Source organism: Engystomops pustulosus, chromosome 5 (assembly GCF_040894005.1).
Source record: "Engystomops pustulosus chromosome 5, aEngPut4.maternal, whole genome shotgun sequence".
In the NCBI taxonomy this organism is placed as follows: Eukaryota; Metazoa; Chordata; class Amphibia; order Anura; family Leptodactylidae; genus Engystomops; species Engystomops pustulosus.
This window is the reverse complement of record NC_092415.1, coordinates 60665481-60678364: the sequence shown is the minus strand read 5'-3', so window position 1 is coordinate 60678364 and position 12884 is coordinate 60665481. Positions and strand designations below refer to the sequence as shown.

The window sequence follows — 12884 nt, the reverse complement described above, 5'->3', positions numbered from 1 at the left end:
TGAAAACAAAGTTCATTAAAACTAGAAATAAGGGAAAGTCCAGATCATGACAGTAATTTGCAGTACAGCTATATCTATTTTTACTTTTCACTTTGAAGTTTAGCACTGTTATTTCTTTCTGTGATGATGCAAGTTGTGTCCTTGACTTGTCTTCATTAGTCCGTGATATTTGTGTAGACTTATTGTTGTAGGCAGCTTTGATACCTTATTTTCCCTTGCATTAATCCTTAAAGGAGTTTTCAGAAAAATAGCTACTTTGCTTCTCGACTGCATTTGGGTTGAAGCTAAACCTCTTCATAAACTACAATTTACTGCATATGGAAGACATTTAAACCTTCATAGCTAACTTGGTCCCATTGTTTTCATTAGTAAGGAGGATGTTAGGGTAGGGGTAGCCATATGTTTAAAAGTTCAACATAACCAGTCACCAATATAGTAACCAGCCCTTTGGGCCTCAGGGACATCAGTTCAGCTACAAATGGTTGGATTTCTTTAGTTCCTCTAATGAGATCCTTCATTTTCCCTGAAAACATTGTGGAAGAACATTACAAATAATTCTCCCAATAATGCAAAGTTTTGCAGACTTTTATATAATAACATTTGTTCTCATCTTCACCTCTACACTAAAGTACATTAAAAATTAACAAACACAGCAAAAGGGTGAAAAACATTACAGCAACCCAACATATCCCATATAATTGCTGTCCATTTATGTTTTACATCACAAACAAATCTAAAAAAGCATGGACACTGAATATAGCCTAATGATCTCACATTTCATACCCTGATGCTTTTTACGCTTAAAGAGGACCTGTCACCTCGGAAAACCCACAGAGCAAATGTGCCCCCCATAATCCTCCCAGCCCCTTTCTCACTAGCCATTTTTTTTTAATTTATGTGCAGTAAATGGATTTAAAACAATAGTGCATATCTGGTCACTGTTCCCTGAATGTGGTGGTGGTTGTGGAAGCTATCTTGTTCCTAAGGGACAATATGTCTACATTTATGGGAAATTATATTTACAAATGTACATATTTGTTAAAAACGTCCATCTGAAGAATTGTATGTATTTGGCAGATGAATTAAATGTGAATGCAAAGATGGGAATACCTTTTTAACTAATGATATTTCCTGCTACAAGGCAAATGTTACTAGCCCTGGCCAGCATAACCTAGACAAATACATGTCTCCTTACTATGAAAAGCCTTTGCACACTGTCAAGAGCTGACACTTCATCTTGCATGTGTCACAGAAGTCTGCTTCCCCTCTTTTCTGCGCTGATCATTATCACTGCCCTCTGACACCACTGGCTCTTTCCTACTAATGGAATTCCTTTCTGCTTGTCCTATATTACTCCAGCACCATCTGTCAGCTGAAGCCTTCCATCCTACATCACTAGTTCTGGTCTAAATTCTCAGCCATGTCAGTACTTTCTTACACCTTCATGTATGCCCAATTCTTTAACATACTATGTGCTGCTTTCCTCATATGTGATGTCTCTGATATTTGCCATGGTACTGAAGGCGTTAATCTGTAAAGACTAATATTTGCTTTTATCACAGCATTAAAGCGTTGTACAGAATTGTTTATTTTGTCAATTTATATCTACATCCAGAAATTATAGACTTATTTACTTGTTAAAATAAGTTTACTTGTTACGGGGGTTATTTTAGTTTATATCTAAAGACTTACTTACAATCTAGGGTCAGTCTTCAAGGAAGACCTGGAAATAGATATATAGATCTATACTATGCATTTTATATTTATCCCATGACATATACATTAGAAATGACAATGGGACTGTGGGATTTGGTGTTTATCTTATACATTGTGTCTGGATGTAACTGGATACATATGTAAGCAATATGTCTTTAAAGCCACTGTGAAGTCTTCAGGTTGCTCACAGACATTTACTTTTCATTGTTGGTAGTAACCTTTCTTTCCATCCCTGTCACACTACAGGAGTCAAAGCATATCATGTCATTTTTTTTAAAGAACATTTGCTGAAAAACATATGTCCTGACCAGAACAAAACTCAGGAACTTGTGCAGAACAAGCATTATTTATCATATTAAGTTCTTCTACCTCTTCCCACTGGGTGGTCCTCAAGGAAGAAATCAAATTTAGCTTTGCTGATGTAAAGTGTACACCAGAATTATGCATGAAAACTTGTCACAGGGGTTTCCAGACAGAGAAAAGCCATGCGTAGCAGATGGATCTCCTTTGTGTATTTACTAATAGGGTTTTCTCAGTTATAGAAAATAGTCTATAAGGCCTTATATTGTAATGTAATATAAAACTTCCTACTTTACCAGTATTATTGCTTGCCATTGCTTGACCCTTCTGTTCGCAAAATGTATCCAGGAAGATTCAAAGCAAAATTTAAAAAAACACTGCAAATGGTCATAAATTAAATAAGAAACAAGTGCAGTATCTGTCAGTGCTAACAATTTTTGCAATTTTCAGTCAGGACAGAACCAGAACTTTTGAAAACATAAAGGTTCTTGGTAAGAATTGGGAGAAGTTGTTAAATATTCCTAAAGTAATATTGTTAATATTTGAGGCACTGCTGTTTCAAGTGCATTAAGATGAATCCATCACAACCTAGACCACTGTAGTGGTCTCTTGGTTGGAGGTTACAGCTGTCATTCTCCGAAGAGAGGCCAAGGGACCATCCCTTACAAAAAGGACTTTTTAGAACTAATTAATTGTAAATTTAGAATTGGATTGTAAAATGTATGCTTGACCACTTATTTTAGGCTCCTACTCAGCACTACTCTGCATCTGAACATTTCTCTGATGCCAATGTCATAGAGCAGGGGTCGGAAACCTGTGGCTCACAAGCCAGATGTAGCTCTTTTGATGGCCGCATCTGGCTTGCGGACCTGTCTCCTGGTAGGTCCAGTGGAAAAATTACTCACTTTTCCGACGCTCCCCTGAAGCTCCGCTACTTAAAGCAGTCCGGCCGGCGGTGACAGCTCCGTGCACAGCAGTGTTGCGCAGACTACGATGTTGGCAAGCGGCTGACATCATAGTCTGTGGACCTTTGGAGAGCATGGAGCTGTCATCGCCGGCCGGACTGCTTCAAGTGGCAGAGCTTCGGGGGAGCATCGGAAAGAGGGAGCAGTTATTGCTATGACACTGACAGATTGGCTACAACAAATCTTACCCCACATTAGGTAATACACCGATGTTAATAAATGTGACTTTTCTGCGCATATACCAAGTATCAGGAGTTAACATGAGTTTGTGGCCTGCATCTGCTTGTATCATAATTTTTAGCACTAACACATGTTTGTCACAGATGTTGAATCTAAGTTCTGTAAAATGAAAACCCCGACTTCCCCTCTTCTTCTGCTAATCACAGTGTAGTTTTACTAGAGGCTCCCGCATTGTATTGAATCTATTTTCCCGGAGCTGCTACAGCTAACATGAAGCCTGGCCACTCCCAGTAAAATGATCCAGGCCTTTGTAGGACAAAGCAGCCCTTGTGTGAAACAGCTGCTTCATGGAGCTAGCTCATTACAACTTGACAACAGCCTGTAACACTGCAGGGATCTGTGTGCCATTATCTCACTGGCAGCTAAACTTCTTGATAAACTCAATAGTTACTATTCCAGGCTTGAAACACAAACTGTATGTGTGCAGAACATAGGAACCTGCACAGGACAAGCCAATTAAAAAAATTTGGGGGGACACAGTTACTTTAATTTTATTTTACTGACGTAACATTTTACTGATTTAATTTTGACCATAAATACATCAATTTAAAAAAAAAGTTAATTAAAAAAAGTTTTGACAGCAGGGGCCAATATCAAACAATCGGACTCATATATAAAGTTACTTACAAATCTAAATCTTAGATGTCATAAGATGAGGCGCTCACCTTCTTTTACTTGGAGACTGAAGAGCCTTCTGTCTGTCTTGAAAGCACAGCAGTCAGTTCAGACTTGCAAAGATAAAAGCATTCTTGACATTATTAGCTTCCTAGTAACAGCACAGCCAGGCAGATTTACTGACAATGCTTAACCAGATACCATTCCTTCTCTGTTGTTATCCTCTGCAGTTCACAAAGTAAAGGATCAATTATGTCCTCCTTTAATCTAATTGCTGCCATAGAAGAAAGAAGGGGTTTCTTAGTGAGTCTTACAGGTGCACATTCATTTATGGTGCACACTTGTGAACACATACAATTGTAAAAGATTCCACAGCGCGAAAGTAAATTGGTCTATGCTATTTGCTTGAGATATTTATTGTCGCTTATATAGCAGCAATTTAGTGGTGTTGTACAGAAATTATTGTTGTTCCCATGAAAATTAGTTACTACCAAAATCAAAATGCAAGGAGGCTGTTCCAGCACAAATAAAGGACTATTAAATTTGGTCACGGGTCATTTGGTGCGGTCACAGGTACCACTTTGATTCCATTTAGGAACGGAATCAAAGTGCATGGGCTTGCCACGGCCCAATTGCATATGTGTTTCTATGGAAAGCATCCAGTGTCTTGTATTATTTAAATGCATATTGTTTCCAAATGGAATCAAAGTGGCACATGTGACAGCATCCTCACCACTGTGTGTACACATCATTTGGACCAGTTTATCAGTCCTATAAAGATCAGTCCAAAACATGTCAGGATCTATCCATTGTTATGATCTCCCCAATTCATTGTTTTATATGGCTGTTGAAAGCTTTGGAGATTTTATTGAAACTATTTTGTATTTGTACTATTACACCATTCTTGATTTATTATAATGATTATTTGTGATAAAGTAGTGATGGTCCTGTTCATAACAGCTTACAATCTCTAAATAAGTAGAGGATGAGACAAAAGGTGAAGATTGTTGTGTTTAATGGTGATGCTGTATTGTATACTACACAGGGTAGTACCATGTGGTGTTTAAATTGTTCTGAAACGCAATTCAAATACAATGGGGAGGGGCTTGGGCAGAACGCATACTTCTGAGTCAATACTCAGTGGTAATTATTGCATGAGATAATCATTTTCTGATAGTAACTTTAACTGTTCTATGTATTCTTGTAGTCTTAGAGAAGATTCGCAGTGCGGTTGGCTGTGCCCAGCTCCTAATGTCACAGAAATTCTACCAGTTTCGAGAGCTGTGCGAGGAAAACCTGGTACGTAAAATACATATTTTACACATCATGATCAACTATTTAAAGGGGTTGTCCAAGATTAGAAAACAATGGCTGCTTTCTTCTGTAAACAGTGCCATACCTGTCCATAGGTTGTTGAGCTTTTCAGTTGAGCTATGCTACAACACAGCACGTAGCCAGAAGACAAGTGTGGTATGGCTTATAGAAGAAAGCAGCTATACTTCCTATCCTGGACAACCCTATTCACGCATCCAATTCTTAAAAAAATTATTGCAAAGGTGAAAAAACATGAGCAGCTAACCTGGCATGCTGATGTATAGGAAATTTGAATCCTTTATAGTGTCTTAGTTTTCCTGTTTATAATCCCACGGACTGCAATTCCCTGGCAAACATCAATGACTTGTATTGCATGCAGCACATTGTTTGCGTTTCCATATGTACATTTGCCCAGGCTTGCTTACTCGAATGCTAGCATGAGTAATTGTATTCTACTAATGCACTGACATAACATGCCTCTCTAGTTATTAGGTATTAGCACTTCAGATGACCTAAATCCCAGTAATTGCTAGAATTACTCTTCCTCGCTTCACATCTGTCAGATATGACTTTAAAATGGGAAAACAGTGAAGCAGCTTAGCAATGACTCTAACTTCAATTCACATTTTTGGAATGGTTGACTTTTCACCCAAGGGCACCTTGGATAGCTAGGCAGATAGATAATGCTTTTCCAGTTACACTACAGTGCTAGTCAGTGGATCCTTACAAGAAAATCAATACAACCTCAATCCTGGAATCACTTGGCAAAGTCCCTTCTAAATTCATTCACTATAGGTCTGGAAAAGATATATCACAATAAAAATAAGTATCTTTTCAGAGGAACAACATTATGATAGCAATGGCTATATATAAAAATGCAGAAATCATTTGTATTAAGTAGGCTTGTTAAAAAAAAACAATCATAAAACATTACAAAGAGTGTCCCACCTACAGACACCAATGGATGTTGCTGGTTGGGTTTTCTGTTTTACTATACTTTTGCCAGGGGCAATATGTGCTTCTTCAAGATTTGCTGCTATTAGCTGTTAGTGGGGTACCGGATGCATCAGAACTATCAGTATAGTTTGATTGGGTCCTCAAAAATCTTCTTATTTCAATTATGCTAAATCAGAGAACTGTGTATAAAATAATCTATTCATCACTCATGTATACAGTGGTTTGTATTTGATTTTAGTTCCATTTTCTGAATAAACCTGCCTGTTGAACCCTATGAATCCCTTTTGTAATAACAAACACAACACAGCAGTGCCCCCAGATCCTCTTCATTGTAGTCGTCATTACGCGTTATAATAGGTAGAATTATTAGGAGGGTAAAGCAAAGAATAGAAAGAAAATGGTCAAAGAACTTTTTCTAAAATAAAAATATGAGTACATGTTGTCTTACATATCTCACTCTACACAACTCAGTAGCAAATCATTTAAATTAAAGTAAAGGAAACAAAAATGCCAGAAAAGTATAATCCAGAGTCACAAGTCCTTATTCAGGGATGAGGGTATTCATCCAGTGCAGAGTAGTGCAAGGAATTTAGCAAAAATCCGCCAGGTGCCTCTGACAGTCACATTAGAGAGTGATTTATTCAAAACTACTTTAATTGATAACAAGGTTGGATTACTCTTTTTTTTTTGGGGGGGGGGGGGCAGCCTCTTTATCAGATCCACATAATGGACGGGTGGAGGAAGGATTCAGCGGTGTTCACTTTATCAATAAAAGTGATTTTGAATACATCACTGTCTGACACCACCATCATTGGCCCCTTTCTTTCAGAATTTTGCTATCTCACCTATACAATGGATTCACTGATATAGACCTAGATGATCTATCAACTGCATTTGGCTTTATTAATGGTTTCCCACGAAATACATATCCAGGGCTGGTCTACCAGAGCATTGTGATTGAATATTGTGATTTTCCTGATGTCATACGATATTTCATTAGACCATGTTATATCATTTGTTTTTGTGAAGTAGCAATTTGATTGTGTTTGTCTTTGGCAGAATCCTAATGCACATCCAAGGCCTACTTCTCAGGATTTAGCTGGGTTCTGGGATATGCTTCAGTTGTCAATAGAAAACATTAGTATGAAATTCGATGAGCTCCATCAGTTGAAGGCTAATAACTGGAAAAAGATGGACTCTATCGATAAAAAGGTAAGTAATGTACACCTAAGTATTATTGCTGTACAATAATTGCAACACTAAATTGCAACTTAAAGCTGTTACTTTTTTCCTGTATTATCAAAATGCAACCATAGGGGTTATATAACCTGTTGAACGCTGGCAGGATTAAGCCCTGACTGATATCCAGAACAAGGCTCATTCCTCTGTGCTGTACCGGTTAACTGGTTCACAGTATGGCTGAAATGAATTGTTTGCAATGGCATTTTATTCTGTTAAAAAAGGTTTGCAGTATATTTCGGTGTAAAGCGCAATCATCAATTTACTTGCACATTCTAGGAGGTGCTACCAAGAAAATTAAGGAAGCACAGAAAACACCACTGAACCTGGTATTCACTACAAAAAACAGCAACAAAAACTGCAAAGGAACCTCTGCCATCCTTCAAAACTAGGACACAATAAACCCTTTAACTAATTATGTGTAATTTTTTTAATATCTTTTTGGTGGGGTGTTCATTCTCAGGTAATATTTTAATATTTTCCCTACAAGATGAATCATTTGCCGATTGTAAAACATTTCACTTCAGATGCCGATCTGACAAGGTCTGAACCTTTTTAGCTTTGCTTTCCTCTTCCAATACTTGATGAGTGTTCTCATATCTGTCCTGGATCCACCATCAGGTTTGGTGGTGTACACTGTTAACGTTGTACATTTATCTGTAAGGGTGCATAGTCTCTTCTTCTCAGTTCTCTTTTTGGCATGTTATCTAATACAAAGACCCACAAGTCATGTCATCAAGTACTTTGGCGCTTTATATCCTGGATCTCTCCGAAAGAATAAAGACACAAAGAAGCAATTTACCTAAAGCAAATTAGTAAAAATCCATCACTATCAACATTTACATCTTTGAGTTGTTAATGAAAACTATATTTTATTAAATTGTCAAGCTGTCTAAGTTTCATGGTGTTTACACCACATTTGTTCCATACAGTTGTATATGTACTTTGTGTTTTTCCTTTTCAGTTATTGCTTTATACAAAAAAAAAAAAATCAAAGAAATTTTGCAGTAAAAGGAGGAGTCCCCTGTTTGATAATGCCTTTTAGGTCCCTGCAGCTGTCGTTTTTGGGGTCCCCATTTCTTTGGGCTCGCGCACAACAAAGGTTTCCATGGTTCTGTGTGTGATCTGACTACCCAAGTAGCAAAATTCATAGTAAGTCCTATTACAGCCTGAATTTGCGGCATGGGCAGTCTTTTCTCCTGTCATCGGCACAATAGCGGACCTCAATCAATGGACCTCAGGTCTGTCATTTGCAGCCTGTGAAAAGTACATTCATGTCTGGGTAGCCTGAATCTGTAGAATCTAATCTAGAGAGCGTACTAAAGATGTGTTTTACTTTCAGTGCTAGTGCTCCCAATTTCATCTAATCGGTGAGAGTGCGTCATATCAGAACCCAGTGATCTGAAGAATAGAACCTGGGAACAATGAGAACTGTGTAAAATTTCGATTTTTTTTCAATTTTGAAAGGGAAGTTAACAATTAGTGCTAGGAATTATTATAAATTATCTTTCGGAATCTGAAGGCGCTATATAAATAAAGAATTTTTATTAATATTATTATTATTACGGAGGCTATTATAATGAAATGAGACTGTTCAAAGAACAATCCTATGTAAAAGTTTGTGAAAAGCTTACTTTTTAAAAAATGTTCATATCTGAACATTTATTATGCACTTGCCACGGGTCTGTTGTTTGAGGTCCATATGTTATTAGTATGTGTCATTTACTCGAGCCATAAACACAAGCAGAAATAGGAACTCATCTAAAATGTATGGCTTAGACAGTGAACTCACACAAGGGACCATGTAAACCAAAGTAGTGTATGACATGTGTCAGTGAGCTATCCATATATATATATATTGGCCCCATAGAAACCATTTTTACTGAATGTATGTAAACCGAAACCAAAAATTGAGGGTAAGATATACGACTTCTATAACATTAAAATAATATACGGCATAATGTAAACATTCCCAATGGATCTTGAAAAAAAAACCTAAACCTATTTGTGCAACAGATACAGTGGGATAGATTTAGCAAAAGTGTGTGAAAGCAGAATTGTTCTAGTTGCAACCAATCAGAGCTCAGCTTTATTTTCCCCACAGGTATTTGTAAAATAAAAACTGAGCCCTGATTGGTTGCCATGGACAACTAGAACAGTTGTGCTCGTACACACTTTTGATAAATCTCCCCCAATATGTTTTGGCTGTTTGCTGGGCCAAACAACTAGGACAGGAATTATTGTCATCCATATGCAGGAATGTAGTGTACAGTTATTCTCACATACTATGTATTCAAGACAAAAGAAAAGTTATATGTTTAGTTGGCAATGGCATCATTTTAATGAATAATATTATTAATAATAATAAATATTTATTTATATCAAGTTTTATATATCATTGAGTGCACATCCAATAAAAATAAAACAGTAAAGAGTAATAAAATGGTCAAAAGAATGAAGAGGAATGAGCTGACAGGAGCTTACAATCTATGAATGATTTAATAGATTGATGATGCATCAGTCTTAACATTCGCCCTGCCGGTACACCAGACCCCCCACTACACTGACACTTTCTACAGCACTTTTCAATAGGCTTAGATAATGCACACTGTGACACAATAGTAGAAATAATAAAAAGTGGTATGACAAAGCAGGGATTGTGTACACAGTAATGTCACAGTACATAATACATACACAATAATATTACTAACACAGGAATAATGTGCACCATGTTATAACATACTGCATTGATGCACACTGCTCCGTTGAAATACTTAGTAGCCCTAAAATACATTTTGCTACTGTCCAACAAATGAAGTCCCTTTTTTGATGGGACCCAATAGCTGCTGCTATTGATGCTGCCCTTGTAGTTACACCCATACGTCAATGACATAAGATTTTATAGAGGCTCTCATGCAGGTGGCAAGGCTGAAGGGATTCCACACAATTGACCTTTATAGAGAGACACAGCAGTGGAGAAAGCTGTTAGATGAAGATTTCATGTCATATAATGACCAGAAACTGTTTAAACCCTCAGGTACACGCACATCAGGATTACCGTTGCCTTCAGTTTGTTAAAAGGCGAGATATATAAATTCAGGAGAATACACCTTGCATAACTGTGTCTGAACTATATGCACTGAGGGAAGTCCATCAACAAGGAAAGGTTCTGGTCAGCCTGACTATTCAGGAGACTAAAAATAACCAGAGGATTAGAGTTTTCTTATAACACAGCAATATAAATTCATACAGCCACACAATAGTTTATTTTCCTAATTGTCTGAGAAATATTCAATAGAGACAAGCTCGGACTGGCCGACCGGTGGGCCCCTTAGCTTGGTGAGCTATGCATGAGTTGTGCAAAATCCTCACAGTACATCATACAGATAGCATTCAACATGGAGCAACCACCCAACAATAATAATGGTACATTATCCAGAAACCTATATATTTAGATGCATTAGATGACATATAAATATACAGGTGGACTTATTTGCTGGTGAGTGTGTTAAATACACATTCCTTCATTTCCCCTTGACCCTTGTATGGTCAATTTAACAAAATCAGATGTTTTCAATAGTTTGGTATTACAGTATTATTAAAATTCAACTATGCAAATCATATCTTAAAAGGAACCAGTCACCAGAGACTTCATTTTCACTAAAGACAGATTGTAAAAGCCCATCACACCTTCATTGCACAGATGCCTCTCTGCCTTTTTTAAACATTTGCATTACAATATAATTGTGTGTCATAACTTACTTTTGCGTCCTGACAAAATCCTGGGGTAGTCACAGGGGCTGGACTTTGGTTTGGATGTATTTCTAAAAACAACATGTGACTTGTCTAAGCTGCAGGCTGCCTCCATCTTTGTGCTCTTGTACAACTTGTCCCTTCCCCACTGATGTCAGGCTAACCAGGCTGTGACCTCTGAGAAGGAGCAGGAGGCGGAGCTGTACAGGAGCACAAAGGTGGGGGCTAAGATCTGAGGAGTGAGTAACACAGACAAGGCACATGTTGTTTTCTGAAATGCATCCAAACCAAAGTCCAGCCTCTGTGACTACCCCAGGGTGCAAGAGTAAGTTATAACACACAATTATATAGTAATGCAAATGCTTATAAAAGGCAGAAAGTCATATTTGCACTGCAGGTGTAAAAAGCTTCTGCATGCTTTCTTTAGTGAAAATTAGGGTCCCTGGTGACAGGTTCCCTTTAAGACATTGAGCTAACAAGGTGTGTTGAAATTTGTATTCAGCTGCGGATCTGAAATGATTAGTACACATATTTATCTTATATGCAACTGAATAGTAGTTTTCATATGTGGACATACACTTCCATGACATTTATTAAAAGCTATATAGAACTATCAACTATAAAATTATCAGTAAATGGCTAAATAAACTGTATTGGATATAAATGTTTTAAAATAAGCTCTAGTTATAACAAAATTAGAACAATTTTTGTTTATTTTTGTATTTATTATTAGTAGATATTCAACAGCTGGTTCCAGACTGTGTTTAGTTGACCATGGTTCTGTATAGTGCCTCCAAAGGAAAATTATTTTAAATTAAAAAACGAATACTGTGAGTAAATATATAATATAATAATATAATATATAACCTTTGTTATCTACCTCATTAGAAGCAATAGTCTTCCATCAGTATAACAGACATCTTGATATAAATATCCCATGTATAAACCAGAAATTATTAATCTTACGCCCATCATGAACATTACAAGCATATATATCTGCTCTGCTACCTAAAGCAAATTATCACTAATTATAATAAAATTATTATAAAATTATTATTTATCCAGAGGTCATAAGAACATAGATCAGTCTGATACACATCGGGACAGATTGACTAATTCTGGCTAAAAGTTAGGGTCCTCACAGTTGTACAGTTCTGAGCATATTCACAGTTTTAGTGTTTTAAGTGGATAATCTGTAGGAAAAATGTTGTAACTTAAGAAGCAAAACAGCTAAATAAGCCTCAACCTCTCCAAACCCCCCCAGCTAAAGTATATTCATGCTTACCTAAGCCCTTGTATAAAATATCCAAAAAGTGAAGTAGATGCTTAGAGCTACCAACTTCATTATAGCTTATATATTAGTAGCATAATTCCATGTAAAAGGAATAAAGTTTAATAAGGTTAATACCAAAATGTGAAATTAATACTTTTGCAAAAACTGATACACTGGCAAACTGCCCACTATTTGATGACTTGGTATAGTCAAGAAGGTCAAACAACTTGTGTGGATCATCTTGAGATCCTGAAACATCAGTCATCTTGTGACTACATCATGTGACTTACCATTGATATCAAGCATTGACTCACATTCACACACATCTGCCACTACTCTTAAAATCACATTCATTCCTAAGTGCCTCAGATATGTGTATATAACCATTTATTGTAACTTAATGTCACTTTTTTACTGGATTGTCTTATTAAGGTGCATTAATGAATGATACACCCTAATTTTAATTTCATAGCAATAAGATCTCACTCTGTTTCGTTTGGCAGAACACCCCC

General features: G+C 36.9%; 1 protein-coding gene across 6 annotated transcripts in view; it reads left to right on the top strand.

Annotated features, from left to right (window-relative positions):
* Positions 1 to 12884, top strand: part of DLGAP1 (DLG associated protein 1) — a 389361-nt gene that overhangs the window by 363256 nt on the left and 13221 nt on the right. For 5 of the 6 annotated variants that reach the window (XR_011855730.1, XM_072152144.1, XM_072152143.1 and 2 more), the window contains 2 exons: positions 5044 to 5135; positions 7167 to 7319. Coding sequence is in view for 5 of the 6 variants with exons in the window: in XM_072152144.1 (XP_072008245.1) it covers positions 5044 to 5135; positions 7167 to 7319 (245 nt within the window). In the remaining variant the exon portion in view is untranslated. Of the gene's footprint in view, positions 1 to 5043; positions 5136 to 7166; positions 7320 to 7625; positions 11357 to 12884 lie in introns of those variants that run through there. The other variant, XM_072152146.1, reaches the window with a different exon arrangement.